Below are 16,328 nucleotides of genomic sequence, written 5' to 3'. Positions count from 1 at the left end.
TGGGGGAGACAAACAATAAAACAAAACATGTAGACAGATGTCAAAACTGCCAGAATAAATAGAATTATAGCTATATACACATCAATAATAAAATAGAGTGGGGGAGACAAACAGCAAAACAAAACATGTAGACAGACGTCAAAACCGTCAGAATAAATAGAATTATAGCTATAGACACATCAGTAATAAAATAGAGTGGGGGAGACAAAAAACAAAAGATGTAGACAGACGTCAAAACCATCAGAATAAATAGAATTATAGCTATATACGCATCAGTAATAAAATAGAGTGGGGAAGACACAACAAAACAAAACATGTAGACATGTCAAAACGGTCAGAATAAATAGAATTATAGCTATAGGCACATCAGTAATAAAATAAATAGAGTAATAAAATGCCCCAGGAGGATTTTTCCCCGCCAGAACCACCGACTCCCTTGGCATTAGGAGCCAGAGGGTTTCCGGGCCACGGAAGAGGAGACTTTCTCAGCGATTCATTCGTAGCCACGGTCGGAGCAGCGAGGAAGACCCAGACGCCTATCAGTTGCTAACAGAACATTGTCACTCTGGAAAACCGTTCCCGCTTGGGAACTGAGGAAAACCATTCCCGCTTGGGAACTGAAGAGTTTTCCTTTTTTTTCCAGTCCTAAAGGTGGACCAGCCGGAAACCGGTCCCCACGTGTAAATGGCACTTGATGAAATGCTTCCTCTTAACAAGTACCGTAATCGTTCTTAGTTCTTATTCCCTTCCCTTATTCCCAGTTAGAGGTGGTTAGGAAGTGTGGTGGACGGACAACGCCCCACTGGTATGTTACCGGCACGATGCCTAAGTGCTTAGGACAGTGCGGTGCGCATAGTAAGCGCTTAATAAATACGATTGAATGGGTTTCCAAATCAGTGGAGACCGAGACCGGTTCCTGACTCATTTGCTCATAATAATAATCAATATAATTATTAATAATGCACAAGTAAAAGTTATTGTTAATAAAGTGTAATTATTATTAATAATACATAAATGAATGGGTTTCCAAATCAGTGGAGACCAAGACCGGTTCCTGACTCATTTGCTCATAATAATAATCAATGTAATTATTAATAATACACAAGTCAAAGTTATTGTTAATAAAGTATAATTATTATTAATAATGCATAAATGAATGGGTTTCCAAATCAGTGGAGATCGAGACCGGTTCCTGACTCGTTTGCTCATAATAATTATATAATTATTAATAATACACAAGTAAAAATTATTGTTAATAATTAAGGTATAATTATTACTAATAATACATAAATAAATATTATTATTATTGTTATTCCCATGCCGAAGCTCAGGACTCGGACAAACTCTCTATTTTTCTGGGAAGTGTGAGCTTTGGATAGCTTTCCTGAGCCCAATAGTAGTAATGACTGTGGCGTATGTTAAGCGCTTACTGGGTGCCAGGCACTGTACTAAACGCCGGCAAATCGGGTGGGGGACAGTCCCTGTCCCACAAGGGGCTCACAGTCTCAATCCCCATTTTACAGATGAGGTAAGTGAGACACAGAGAAGTGAAGTGACTTGCCCACAGTAACCCAGCAGACAAATGGCAGAGCAGGATTAGAACCCAGGTCCTCCTGACTCGGCCCACGTTCCCACAATGTTCCCTCTGGTGAAATTACCCTCATCCTGGGAATATCCAGAAACCACCTAAATCAAGTTTTGCTCACCTCCTCTTGTTAAACTACAATATTCGGTTGCTTTCCTGAGTCAGCATCCGGCTGCTTTCCTTCTCTAAAGCCGAAAACCTTAAACGCGATTTTTAACCTTTTAATAACGTCCGCATTTATGCTGGACAAGAAAATTCAGTAATTAAGAAGTCCGCCTGTTCCATTCTCCCGGCAACTAGTCATTGATTACAATTCGTTCCACTCTCCATCTTTTTATCAGGTGTAGGAAGAACTGTTCCATGTCTTGGGTGATTTGCTCAATTAATCGGCTGTATTTACTTAGTGCTTACTGTGTACTAAGCGCCTGGGAGAATACAATAGAGTGGTATTTATTGAGTGCCTACTGTGTGCAGTTTACAGTACCAAGTGCTTTGGAGAGTACAATTCAGCAGATTTGGTAGACACATTTCCAGCTTACGAGCTCACGGTCTATGGGGGAGAGAGACATCAATATAAATAAATCATTTATAATGTATAATTCATGGATTCATTCAGTCAGTCGTATTTATTGAGCGCTTACGGTGTGCAGAGCACTGTACTAAGCGCTTGGAAAGTACAATTCGGCCACATATAGAGACGGTCCCTACCCAACATAAATGCCTAAGTGCTGTGGGGTTGCGAGTGGAGCAAATATCAAATGCCCAGAGGTCACAGATCCAAGTGCCACTTGTCTGCTGTGTGACCTTGGGTAAGTCACTTCACTTCTCTGGGCCTCAGTTCCCTCATCTGCAGAATGGGGATTGAGACCGTGAGCCCCGTGTAGGGCAGGGACTGTGTCCAACCTGACAACCTTGTTCTTACCTCAGCGCTCAGTACAGTGCCTGTTCCATAGTTAAAAGATACCATAAAAGAAAGAGGTCACAGTCTAGAGGGGGGGAAACAGATGTTAATATGAACAATTGATAATACATTTTATAGATCGGTACATAAGCTAATACATTTTATAGATCAGTACATAAGCGCTTGGTGGCAGAGGTGGGGCAAATTCCAAATACCCAAGGGCACAGATCCAACAATAATAATAATAATAACAAAGTATTACGTGCTTAGACAATGAATAAGATAACGGTGACCGTAATCATCCTCCTCCTGCCACTGGCTTTAAAGCAGTGTGGCTCAGTGGCGAGAGCCCGCACTTGGGAGTCAGAGGTCATGGGTTCAAATTCCGCCTCTGCCAGTTGTCAGCTGGGTGACTTTGGGCAAGTCACTTCACTTCTCTGGGCCTCAGTTCCCTCATCTGTACAATGGGGATGAAGACTGTGAGCCCCACGTGGGGCAACCTGATTACCTTGTATCTCCCCCAGTGCTTAGAACAGTGCTTGGCACATAGTAAGCGCTTAACAAATACCATCATAATCATGGGTTCTAATCCTAGCTCCGCCTCTTGTCAGCTGTGTGACTTTGGGCAAGTCACTTCACTTCTGGGCCTCAGTTCCCTCATCTGTAAAATGGGGATGAAGACTGTGAGCCCCATGTGGGACAACCTGATCACCTTGAATCCCCCAAGCGCTTAGAACACTGTTTTGCACATAGTAAGCGCTTAACAAATACTATCACTATTATCATATTATTAGTAGTAGTAATAATAATAATTAAGGTATTATGTGCTGAGACAATGAAAAAGATAAGTGACCACAATCATCCTCCTCCTGCCATTGGCTTTAAAGCATTCAGTCATTTCTTGCCCTGTTTGTCCATGTCCTCTTTTTTAAAATTTTTTTTTATTTTTATACTGGTACCTTTTAAGCATTTACTAGGTTCCAGTCCCTGTTCTAAGCAGTAGGGTAAGATACAAGGTAATCAGGTTGGACACGGTCCATGTCCCACGTGGGGCTCACAGTCCCAGTCCCCATTTAGAGCTGAGGGGAACTGAGGCCCAGAGAAGTGAAATGACTTGCCCAAGGTCGCAGAGCGGTGGCGGCGCCGGGATTAGAACCCAGCTCCTTCGGACGCTCGGGCCTGGGCTCTATTCACTGGGCCGGCCACGCTGCTTCTCCCGCTTTCCCCTGAGAGGCAATCCTAACGGGCTTCATACCAACTGCCCCCATCAGTGTGGCTTAGTGGAAAAAGCTCGGGCTTGGGAGTCAGAGGTCACGGGTTCTAATCCCGGCTCCTGGGTTCCACTTAGCTGTGTGACCTTGGGCAAGTCACTTAACTTCTCTGGGCCTCGGTTCCCTCATCTATAAAATGGGTTGAAGACTGTGAGCCCAGCATGGGACAACCTGATCACCTTGTATCTCCCGCAGCGCTTAGATCGGTGCTTGGCACATAGTAAGCGCTTGACAAATGCCAACATTATTATTAGTAGTATTATTTACCAGTTTCCGGGTAACCATCCCCGCACGATTAAGCTAGGCCTCGTTCAGAACCCACGGAAGAATCCATCCGTACGCCGAGCGTCATTCCGGGGAGGCCGGCTCGAGAAGAAAAGCCAACAGCGTGGCCCGGGAAGTTGGCACGGGACTGAACTTGTTTTCCCTTTCGCAGCGTGGAAGGTCTCCATGCCATCGTGGTGTCAGACCGAGATGGGGTGCCCGTGATTAAAGGTAACGTCCGCCTGTCCTGGAGGGGTTTTATTTTTATTTTTTAATGGCATTTAAGTGCCCACTGTGAGCCGGGAACTCAGGTTGGACACGGTCGGTGTCCAACTTGGGACTCACGGTCTTCGTCCTCATTTTCCACGGAGAGACAGAGAAGTTAAGCGACTTGCCCGGAGTCACACAGCAGCCGCGTGGCCGAGCTGGGGTGGGAACCGCGGGTCCTCTGGTTCCTAGGCCTGTGCACTTTCCACTGTGCCACACTGCTTCTCGGCTGGATCATCATCAATCGTATTTACTGAGCGCCTACTGTGTGCAGAGCACTGTACTAAGCGCTTGGGAAGTACAAATTGGCTGGATGAGGGGAAAAAACACACATCGCCCTCCCTTCTAATGGCAGTTAGACACTGGCAGATTAAAGAGGCTCTTATCATCATCATCAGTCGTATTTATTGAGCGCTTACTATGTGCAGAGCACTGTGCTAAGCGCTTGGGAAGTCCAAATTGGCAACATATAATCAGGAGTAAGTCTATTACTACAGAGAAGCAGCATGGCTCAGTGGAAAGAGCCCGGACTTGGACGTCAGAGGTCGCGGGTTCTAATCCCGGCCCCGCTGCGTGACTTGGGGCAAGTCACTTCTCTGGGCCCCGGTTCCCTCATCTGTAAAATGGGGATGACGACTGTGAGCCCCCCGTGGGGCAACCGGATCACCTTGTATCGGCGCTCGGCACCTAGTAAGCGCTTGACAGATGCCACTGTTATTATTTTATGATTATTCCGAATGTCACCGCAGTCCATCGGTGGTATTTATTGAGCGCTTCCTGGAGGCAGAGCACTGTACTGAGCACGTGAGGGAGTCCGGAGGAGCGGAGCCGGTGGGCGCGCTCTCTTCCCTCTCCGCCACAGCCAGCCGACAGACACTGTCCGCGTCGGAGCAGATTGGGCTGGAGGGGCGAGGGGTCCCCCAATCCCCCGCGGACCCGGACAAGGGGCGGGGGGTCCTCACGTGGGTTTTCCACGAGCGTCGGGAAGGTTGGGGGTCCCGTCCGGGGGTGGGCATCACCATCCGTGCCCCGTCTCCGCAGTGGCCAACGACAGCGCCCCGGAACACGCCTTGAGGCCGGGCTTCCTGTCCACCTTCGCCCTGGCCACAGACCAGGGCAGCAAGCTGGGACTCTCGAAGAATAAAAGCATCATCTGCTACTACAACACCTGCCAGGTAAGCCAGGTAAACCAGCCCCGCGGGGGGGGATGTACTGAGCGCCTGCCGTGCGCCCAGCGCAGCGCTTGGGAGAGCGGAATCCAACAAGAGCTGGCAGACGCGTCCCCCGAACGGACGGCCTCTGGAAATCGTATCCTGGAAGGCAAGCGATAAGGAAAAGAAGGGAGAAGATTTCACGGGACACCAGCATTTTTATGCTTGGTCAGTTCACCTTGGAACCTCCCCAGCGCTTAGAACAGTGCTTTGCACATAGTAAGCGCTTAATAAATGCCATCATTATTCGTATTATTATTATTATTTCCCCCTCACCGGCACCCCCGGGAGCTGTGGCCCCGTGGCTGACTAGACGACGACTCTCCCCAAGCGCTTAGTACAGTTCCCTCATCTGTCAAATAGTGACTAAGACTGTGAGCCCCCCGTGGGCCAACCTGATCACCTTGTAACCTCCCCAGCGCTTAGAACAGTGCTTTGCACATAGTAAGCGCTTAATAAATGCCATTATTAGTATTATTATTATTATTATTATTATTATTATTATTATTATTATCATTATTATTATTATTTCCCCCTCACCATCACCCCCGGGAGCTGTGGCCCCGTGGCTTAGACGACAACTCTCACCAAGCGCTTAGTACAGTTCCCTCATCTGTAAAATAGTGACTAAGACTGTGAGCCCCCCGTGGGCCAACCTGATCACCTTGGAACCTCCCCAGCGCTTAGAACAGTGCTTTGCACATAGTAAGCGCTTAATAAATGCCATCATTATTATTATTATTTCCCCCTCACCGTCACCCCCGGGAGCTGTGGCCCCGTGGCTGACTAGACGACGACTCTCACCAAGCGCTTAGTACAGTTCCCTCATCTGTCAAATAGTGACTAAGACTGTGAGCCCCCCGTGGGCCAACCTGATCACCTTGTAACCTCCCCAGCGCTTAGAACAGTGCTTTGCACATAGTAAGCGCTTAATAAATGCCATCATTATTATTATTATTATTATTACAGTGCTCTGCACGCAGTGAGGTGCCCGATAAATACGACTGAATCGAATTGAAAATTGGAGTGGTGGCGGTCGCTGAAATGGATAGGTTTGAAAGACCTGCTTTTTTTATAAAAAAAAATGGCATTTATTAAGCGTTTACTATGTGCAAAGCACTGTTTTAAGCGCTGGGGTGGTTACAAGGTCATCAGGTTGTCCCAGTCTTAATCCCCATTTTTCAGATGAGGTAACTGAGGCACAGAGAAGTGACTTGCCCAAAGTCGCACAGCTAAGTGGCGGAGCCGGGATTTGATTCCAGAGCCCGGGCTCTTTCCACTGTGCCACGCTGCTTTTGTTCCAGTATGTGCTTGGTTGATGACTGCAGTTGGGTTGGGGATTCATTCATTCAATCGTATTTATTGAGCGCTCACCGTGTGCAGAGCACTGTACTAAGCACTTGGGAAGTAGAAGTAGTGCTTGGGAAGTACAAGTAGTGCTTGGGAAGAATTATAGCTAGATGCACATTATTAACAAAATAAATAGAATAGTAAATATGGACAAGTAAAATAGAGTAATAAATCTATACACAACTGAATTCATTCATTCAGTCGTATTTATTGAGCGCTTACTGTGTGCAGCGCACTGGGCTAAGCACTTGGGGATCTGTTTTCCCAGGGAAAAAAACTGGTTTAAAAGCCCTTAATTGCCCACGCCTTCATCATTAAAGAACGATAGCTCATTCCTACTTAGGATGTATTCAATATTACTTTCGTTTATTCATCTAGGGACTGTCTCTATATGTTGCCAATTTGTACTTCCCAAGCGCTTAGTACAGTGCTCTGCACATAGTAAGCGCTCAATAAATACGATTGATGATGATGATGATCTAAGGAGTAACGGGCTAACAGCTATTGAGTTCAGTAAGAATAATAGTAAAGTCTCTGATTTTAATTTTTTTTTTTGAAGAAATCCAGGGCCCTCAGCCCCTTATTTCGGGGGGTTGTTTTTATAGTAATAAGTGCGTACTATGCTTCAGGCACTGTACTAAACTCTGGGCTAGATACAAGGTAATCAGGCTGTCCCACGTGGGGCTCAGAGTCTTAATCCCCATTTTACAGATGAGGGAACTGAGGGCCAGAGAATAGTAAAAATAATAATAATAATAATGATGGTATTAAGCGCTTACTATGTGCCAAGCACTGTTCTAAGCGCTGGGGAGGTTACAAGGTGATCAGGTGGTCCCACGGGGGGCTCACAGTCTTAATCTAGTCTTAATCTTCTAGACTGTGAGCCCGCTGTTGGGTAGGGACCGTCTCTAGATGTTGCCAACTTGTACTTCCCAAGCGCTTAGTACAGTGCTCCGCACACGGTAAGCGCTCAATAAATACGATTGATTGATTGATTGCTTAATCCTCATTTTGCAGATGAGGGAACTGAGACCCAGAGAAGTGCAGTGACTTGCCCATGACCCCTGACTCCAAAGCCTGGGCTCTTTCCACTGAGCCACGCCGCTAGGAAAGACCTGGGTTCTAATCCCGGCTCCGCCGCTCGCCCGCCGCGTGACTTCGGGCAAGTCCTTTCACTTCTCCTTACCCTCAGTTTCCTCATCCGTCAAATGGGGATTAAGACTGTGGGCCCGAGGTGGGACAGGGACTGTGTCCAGCCTGATTAGCCGGGATCGACCCCAGCGCTCATTACAGCGCCTAACACGTAGTAAGCACTTAACAAATACCACTTTAAAAAAAAAAATGCTTTAAGTCTACAGGGGGATACAGTCAATAAAATAAATTCAGATAGGGGAAATGAAACTTGTTGGGGTGAGGTGAGCTTTAAGGGGCTCGGAGGAAACAAACTCCGCACGTCTCTATATGTTGCCAACTTGGGCTTCCCAAGCGCTTAGTACAGTGCTCTGCACACAGTAAGCGCTCAATAAATACGATTGATTGATTGACAGGGACCGTGGCTTTTCCGGCGGCGTTGTTTCCACCCCGGCACTCAGCAAAGTGTTTGGCACATTGTAAACTTTAACCAGTACCCCAAACCTTGAAGACGAGGACAGGGAAGTACGTGCGGAGACGTGGGGAAGTTGACACTTGGTGGTTTCAATTCTGCCCGTAAAGTACAGAGAGTCAAAAAAAACTCTCTTAACCGTTCCCCCCACCCGCCACCCCCACCATGGTATTTTAGAGAAGCAGCACGGCCTAGGGATCAGAGAAGGTCGTGGGTTCTAATCCCAGCCCTGCCACTTGTCTGCTGAGTGACCTTGAGCGAGTCACTTCCCTTCTCTGGGCCTCCGTCGCCTCATCTGTACCCTGAGACCGTGAGCCCCACGGGGGACGAGGACCGGGTCCGACCCAATTTGCTGTCTTCATCCATTCAGTCGTATTTATGGAGCGCTGACTGTGTGCCGAGCACTGTACTAAGCGCTTGGGAAGTCCAAGTCGGCAACATATAGAGATGGTCCCTACCCGACAGCGGGCTCACGGTCTCGAAGACTGTGCCTCGTATCCGCCCCAGCGCTTGGAACAGTGCTTGGCACATAGTAAGTGCTTAATGATACCATAATTACTATTATTATTGCCTGGTCGCTTCCTGCCAGAATGCGGCTTTGGGCTAATAACAGTAATTGTGGTACTTCATTCATTCATTCGATCGTATTTATTGAGCGCTTACTGTGTGCAGAGCACTGTACCCACCCCAGCGCTTAGTACAGTGCCTGGCACCTGGTAAGTAAGTGCCTTCTAGACTGTGAGCCCGCCGTTGGGTAGGGACTGTCTCTATGTGTTGCCGACTTGTACTTCCCAAGCGCTTAGTACAGTGCTCTGCACACAGTAAGCGCTCAATAAATACGATTGATTAGTAAGTGCTTAACAAATGCCATAATTTTTTAAAATTGAACCCCGAACTCTGTGCCAGGCACTGTACTAAACCCTGGGATAGATACAAGGTAATCAGGTCGGACACCGTCCCTGTCCCACACAGGGCTCCCAGCCTCACTCCCCATTTTCCCCCTCTGTGCCTCAGTTCCCTCATCTGTAAAATGGGGATGAAGACTGTGAGCCCCCCCGTGGGACAACCTGATCACCTCGTAACCTCCCCAGCGCATAGAACAGTGCTTCGCACGTAGTAAACGCTTCACAAATCAATCAGTCGCATTTATCGAGCGCTTACTGTGTGCAGAGCACCGTACTAAGCGCTTGGGAAGTCCAAGTTGGCACCATATAGAGACGGCCCTGACCCAACAGTGGGCTCGCAGTCTAGAAGACGAATATTATTATTATTATTATTTTCCAGATGAGGTCACCGAGGCCCAGAGAGGTCAAGTGACTTGCCCGATGAGTGGCAGAGGCGGGATTAGAACCCAGGTCCTTCCGAGGCCCGGGCTCTTTCCACTTGGCGCGACAGTATGAATTTGATTTTAGCTTTCTTATATCCTCAGATGCCACCCATCTTATCAGGGTTTCCGCTAATGGGCATCCAATTCCCCACCAACGGGCTCCTAGCCTCCGTCCTCCCAGAGTCATTTTCAATCAATCAATCACTTGTATGTATTGAGCGCTTACTGTGTGCAGAGCACTGTACAGTGCTCTGCACACAGTAAGCGCTCAATACATACGATTGATGATGTACTAAGCGTTCCGAGGTCCGAACAACGCGGGGAAAGTACCCATCGCCTCGGAAAACCGCGTCCGGGAGGGCTTTTAAGGTGTCCCGGGCGTCCGTGCCCGCGGACTGTACTGGGCGTCGTTGCGTGTTTGCCCCTTTACACGTTGGTTTTCATCTCATAGGTGGTCCAGTTCAACCGTTTGCCCTTGGTGGTGAGTTTCATAGCCGGCAGCAACGCCAACACCGGTAAGTTTCCATCGCCGTCGAACCGCGGGTGAACGGGGAAGAAGCCGAGAGGCTCGGTGGCAGGAGGACCCGGGTTCTAATCCCGCCTCGGCACGTGTCCGCCGGGCCATCCCGGGCAAGTCGCTTCACGTCTCTGGGCTTCAGTTACCTCATCCCCTTTTAGACTGGGAGCCCACTGTTGGGTAGGGACCGTCTCTATGTGTTGCCAATTTGTACTTCCCGAGCGCTTAGTACAGTGCTCTGCACATAGTAAGCGCTCAATAAATACAATTGATGATGATGATGATCTGTGAAACGGGGATTAAGAGTGCAAGCCCCGCATGATTAACTCGTATTCATTCAATCATGTTTATTGAGCACTTACTGTGTACTGAGCACTGTACTTGTGAAGCAGCGTGGCTCAGTGGGAAGAGCCCGGGCTTTGGAGGCAGAGTTCGTGGGTTCGAATTCCGGCTCTGCCAAGTGTCGGCTGTGTGACTCTGGGCAAGTCACTTCACTTCTCTGTGCCTCAGCTACCTCCTCTGTAAAATGGGGATGAAGACTGTGAGCCCCCTGTGGGACAACCTGATCGCCTTGAAACCTCCCCAGCGCTTAGAACAGCGCTTTGCACATAGTAAGCGCTTAATAAATGCCATTATTGGTATTATTATTATTCATTCAATCGTATTTATTGAGCGCTTACTGTGTGCGGAGCACTGTACTAAGCGCTTGGGAAGTCCAAGTTGGCAATATATAGAGGCGGTCCCTACCCGACAACGGGCTCGCAGTCTTGAAGACCATGCCTCGTATCGGCCCCAGCGCTTAGAACAGTGCTTGACACATAGTAAGTGCTTAACGATACCATAATTACTATTATTATTGCCCGGTCTCTTCCTGCCAGAGTGCGGCTTTGGGCTAATAACAATAATTGTGGTACTTCATTCATTCATTCGATCGTATTTATTGAGCACTTACTGTGTGCAGAGCACTGTACTAAGCGCTTGGGAAGTCCAAGTTGGCAACATATAGAGGCGGTCCCTACCCGACAACGGGCTCACAGTCTAGAAGATCGTGCCTGGTATCCGCCCCAGCGCTTAGAACAGTGCTTGGCACATAGTAAGTGCTTAACGATACCATAATTACTATTATTATTGCCTGGTCTCTTCCTGCCAGAATGCGGCTTTGGGCTAATAACAGTAATTGTGGTACTTCATTCATTCATTCGATCGTATTTATTGAGCGCTTACTGTGTGCAGAGCACTGTACTAAGCGCTTGGGAAGTCCAAGTTGGCAACATATAGAGGCTGTCTCTACCCAACAACGGGCTCACAGTCTAGAAGATCGTGCCTGGTATCCGCCCCAGCGCTTAGAACAGTGCTTGGCACATAGTAAGTGCTTAACGATACCATAATTACTATTATTATTGCCTGGTCTCTTCCTGCCAGAATGCGGCTTTGGGCTAATAACAGTAATTGTGGTACTTCATTCATTCATTCGATTGTATTTATTGAGCGCTTACTGTGTGCAGAGCACTGTACTAAGCGCTTGGGAAGTCCAAGTTGGCAACATATAGAGGCTGTCTCTACCCAACAACGGGCTCACAGTCTAGAAGACCGTGCCTGGTATCCGCCCCAGCACTTAGAACAGTGCTTGACACATAGTAAGTGCTTAACGATACCATAATTACTATTATTATTGCCTGGTCGCTTCCTGCCAGAATGCGGCGTTGGGCTAATAACAGTAATTGTGGTACTTCATTCATTCGATTGTATTTATTGAGCGCTTACTGTGTACAGAGCACTGTACTAAGCGTTTGGGAAGTCCAAGTTGGCAACATATAGAGGCGGTCCCTACCCGACAACGGGCTCACAGTCTAGAAGACCGTGCCTCATATCCGCCCCAGCGCTTAGAACAGTGCTTGACACATAGTAAGTGCTTAACGATACCATAATTACTATTATTATTGCCTGGTCGCTTCCTGCCAGAGTGCGGCTTTGGGCTAATAACAGTAATTGTGGTACTTGTTAAGCGCTCCGCATGGGCCAGGCACTGGGGTGGATACAAGCCGATCCAGTCGGGGACAGCCCCCGTCGTTCATTCAGTCGTATTTATTGAGCGCTTACCGTGTGCAGAGCACTGTACTAAGCACTTGGGAAGTCCAAGTCGGCAACAGATAGAGACGGTCCCTCCCCAACAACGGGCTCCCAGTCTAGAAGGGGGAGACGGACGACAAAACATGGAGACGGGTGACAAAACAGGTGAATGGCAATGTTTCATCCAAAATGGGCTTGGGAGTGTCGGGCCCAATCCCCATTTTCCAGATGAGGAAACCGAGGCCCAGAGAAGTGAAGTCACTTTTCCAAGGTCACCCAGCAGACAAGCGGCCGAGCCGGGATTAGAACCCAGGTCCTTCCGACTCCCAAGGCCCGTGACCCCGGGCTGCCCCGGCTCGGGAGGAGAGGGGAGCGGGAGTGCCGCGATCCCGGCAGGAATGGCCCACGGGGCTTACGAAGGGATGCCGGCAGACAGAAACGGGATGCGCTTCTGCTCCAGAAGTACGAAGGGAACCGCTCCGGCAGTCAGTCCGTCGTATTTATTGAGCGCCTACCGTTGGCAGCGCGCTGTGCCAAGCGCTCGCGAGGCTACAATTTACCAGGCACGTTCCCCTCCCGTGATGGGCTTGCAGTCTAGACGGGGAGACAGACACTCATAGAAATCCATAAATGAGTGGTGTGGACGTAAGTGCTGGGATGGTACTGGGATGGGGGTGGTGAATAAAGGGAGTCTCCTACATTTAGCCGTACTTATTGCAACGTATGTTGCCAGCTTGTACTTCCCAAGCGCTTAGTACAGTGCTCCGCACACAGTAAGCGCTCAATAAATACGATTGAATGAATGAATGGACTTAGTGAGCGCTTACTTGGGGGAGAGCACTGTACTGAGGGCTTGGGAAAGTGCCACCCAACGATAAACAGTGACATTCCCGGCCCACGGCGGAACACGGATCCTCCTCCCGAGGAGGCCGGCCCCCTCCCCACCCACAAGCCTTCCCCGGCTACTGTTTTAGTTGGGTTCGGCCCTTCTTCCCGGAATTCCTTTAAGACCGCTGAAGCCAATATCGCCACAGTGGACCTTTAATTAAGAACACAACTCGACCTGAGGTTGTGGTGGCTTTCTTGGTTTCTTTTTGTGTGTGTGTGGTGGTGGTTGCCGTGGCGGTTTTCCCGGGGAAAACTACGTCGAGTCGTAGCCGGAATGACCCGTCCTCATGGCGTCGGGGATAAGGATAACGGGGATCGCGGCATCCTTGCCGATCGATCCCCTTTGCGGTCTTAAGGTGATCAAGACGCCCAGTTGTGGGCCAACCAGCGCGGCAGCGAGATAATATTTGCCCCTCGCACTCAGGACGGAAAAGTAGAAGCGAAACCCCCGCCTCCCCCAGAGGCAGTTCACAGTTCAGACAATATTCTTCGTCTATCGATGATGATGACGGCATTTGTTAAGCGCTTACTATGTGAAGTTCAGAGTAGAAGGCGATATTCTTTATTGATGATGATGACAGCATTTAAGCGCTTACTATGTGCAGTTCAGAGTAGAAGGCGATATTCTTCGTCTATTGATGATGATGACGGCATTTGTTAAGCGCTTACTATGTGCAGTTCAGAGTAGAAGGCGATATTCTTCATCTATTGATGATGATGACGGCATTTGTTAAGCGCTTACTATGTGCAGTTCAGAGTAGAAGGCGATATTCTTCGTCTATTGGTGATGATGACGGCATTTGTTAAGCGCTTACCGTGTGCAGTTCAGAGTAGAAGGCGATATTCTTCATCTATTGATGATGATGACGGCATTTGTTAAGCGCTTACCATGTGCAGTTCAGAGTAGAAGGCGATATTCTTCGTCTATTGATGATGATGACGGCATTTGTTAAGCGCTTACTCTGTGCAGTTCAGAGTAGAAGGCGATATTCTTTATCTATTGATGATGATGCCGGCATTTGTTAAGCGCTTACTATGTGCAGTTCAGAGTAGAAGGCAATATTCTTCGTCTATTGGTGATGATGACGGCATCTGTTAAGCGCTTACTACGTGCCAAGCGCTGTTCTAAGCACTGGGGTCGATACCAGGCGATCAGGTTGCCCCACGTGGGGCTCACATTCATTCATCCCCAGTTTGCAGATGAGGGAACTGTGGAACAGAGAAGTTAAGTGACTTGCCCAAAGTCACACAGCTGGTAAGAGCTGGGATTTAGAACCCACGACCTCTGACTCCCAAGCCCGGCTCTTTCCACTAATAATAATAATGATGGCATTTATTAAGTGCTTACTACGTGCCAAGCGCTGTTCTAAGCACTGGGGTCGATACCAGGCGATCAGGTTGCCCCACGTGGGGCTCTCATTCATCCATCCCCAGTTTGCAGATGAGGGAACTGCGGAACAGAGAAGTTAAGTGACTTGCCCAAAGTCACACAGCTGGTAAGAGCCGGGATTTAGAACCCACGACCTCTGACTCCCAAGCCCGGGCTCTTTCCACTCATAACGATGGCATTTATTAAGTGCTTACTATGTGCCAAGCACTGTTCTAAGCGCTGGGGAGGTTACAAGGTGATCAGGTTGTCCCCCGGGGGGCTCACAGTCTTCATCCCCATTTTCCAGATGAGGTAACTGAGGCACAGAGAAGTGAAGTGACTTGCCCAAAGTCACACAGCCGACAATTGGCAGAGCCGGGATTAGAACCCACGACCTCTGACTCCCAATCCCGGGCTCTTTCCACTGAGCCACACTGCTTCTCTAGTACAAATACCATCATCATAATCCGTTATGGTATTTATTAAGCACTTAGTATGTGCCAAGCTCTATGCCACCTGCTTAGGGGAGGTAAAAAAAATAATGATGATTTGATTATTGTTGTTCTTGTGGTATTTAAGAGCTTACTATGTTTCAAGTACTGTTCTGAGCGCCGGGGTACAGACAGATTAATTAGGTTGGACACGGTCCCTGTCCCACGTCGGGCTCACTGTCTAAGTAGGATGATCGTTTTATTCTAAAGCGTAGTTGTACCATGGTGACTTGGTACACGTTTAGATTATTTTTCCAAACATTTGAAAGAAAAATGTAGCAACTAGCTAGAGAAGTTCTTAATTAAGCGCTTAGTACAGTGCTCTGCACAAAGTAAGCGCTCAATAAATACGATTGATTGATTGATTGTTCCTGATTTTGAAATTTTGAAGGCTCGTGGTGGGTTCATACGCTATTCCCAGAGCGCGCCCGTCGTGGGCAGGGGTCATCTTTATTGCCGAATTGTACTTTCCGAGCGCTTAGCGCTGTACGTGCCCAATAAATGAGTACCGTGGAATGATTTCGGAGGGAAGGGCGGCGGGATTGATGGCTCCAGCGCCCTCGGGGTGCGGCCATTCGCGATGGACGTGTTCCCCGTAACCGCTGTCCGTTCACGGTTTCAGGGCTGATCGTAAGCCTGGAAAAGGAACTCGCCCCGCTGTTCGAAGAGCTGCGACAGGTCGTGGAAGTCTCTTAACCCGCCCGACGTCTCCGGAAGGCCCCCGGCGAAGAGACGAGGAAATCCCCCCGAGAAGCTCCGCGCCCCGGAGACCCGCCGGCGCCGCTTTCCCCCCGTCCCGCTAAAGAACGAGCTCGTCCGATCCGGGGCCGGACTGATGGGCCGCCACGTCGGGGAGGTCGCGGGGGGCGAGACCCCGCGCCCTCACTCCCGCGGAGTCCGTTAGCTCGGCCGTCGATCGGAAGCGAGCCGCCCTCCCCCCCCCCGGCTCCTCGTCGGAGCGGGATTCCCACCTCCACGAGCCGGTTCCCCGGAGCCACCCGCCGCGTCCCCGGACACGCGGGCGGCCTTCCTCCGGCCTCCCGGGGAGTGCCCGTCCGCCCCGGGACGGTCACCACCCCCAGTTGGTACCGCGGTGGGACGCGGACGCGACAATCAAGTTCGGCCGCTCGGGTTTCGGCGCCTCAGCGTTGGGGCGGGTAGGAGAGTCGTACGACACTCGAGCGGTCCCTTATAAATAAATAATATATAATGAC

At 49.1% G+C, this 16,328-nt stretch overlaps 1 protein-coding gene across 2 annotated transcripts in view; it reads left to right on the top strand.

Moving 5' to 3' along the window:
• The window catches only part of LAMTOR3 (late endosomal/lysosomal adaptor, MAPK and MTOR activator 3), a 25,188-nt gene extending 8,860 nt beyond the window's left edge, over nt 1-16,328 (top strand). The window contains exons 1-5 of one of the 2 annotated variants that reach the window (XM_038769352.1): nt 644-716; nt 4,194-4,252; nt 5,330-5,463; nt 10,231-10,294; nt 15,737-16,328. In XM_038769352.1, coding sequence (XP_038625280.1) covers nt 685-716; nt 4,194-4,252; nt 5,330-5,463; nt 10,231-10,294; nt 15,737-15,810 — 363 coding nt within the window. In that variant the 5' untranslated portion in view covers nt 644-684 and the 3' untranslated portion in view covers nt 15,811-16,328. Of the gene's footprint in view, nt 1-643; nt 717-4,193; nt 4,253-5,329; nt 5,464-10,230; nt 10,295-15,736 lie in introns of those variants that run through there. The other variant, XM_038769350.1, reaches the window with a different exon arrangement.

This window comes from Tachyglossus aculeatus, chromosome X5 (assembly GCF_015852505.1).
Source record: "Tachyglossus aculeatus isolate mTacAcu1 chromosome X5, mTacAcu1.pri, whole genome shotgun sequence".
Lineage (NCBI taxonomy): Eukaryota > Metazoa > Chordata > Mammalia > Monotremata > Tachyglossidae > Tachyglossus > Tachyglossus aculeatus.
The sequence above is the reverse complement of the archived record's forward strand: the minus strand, read 5'-3'. Positions and strand labels throughout refer to the sequence as shown.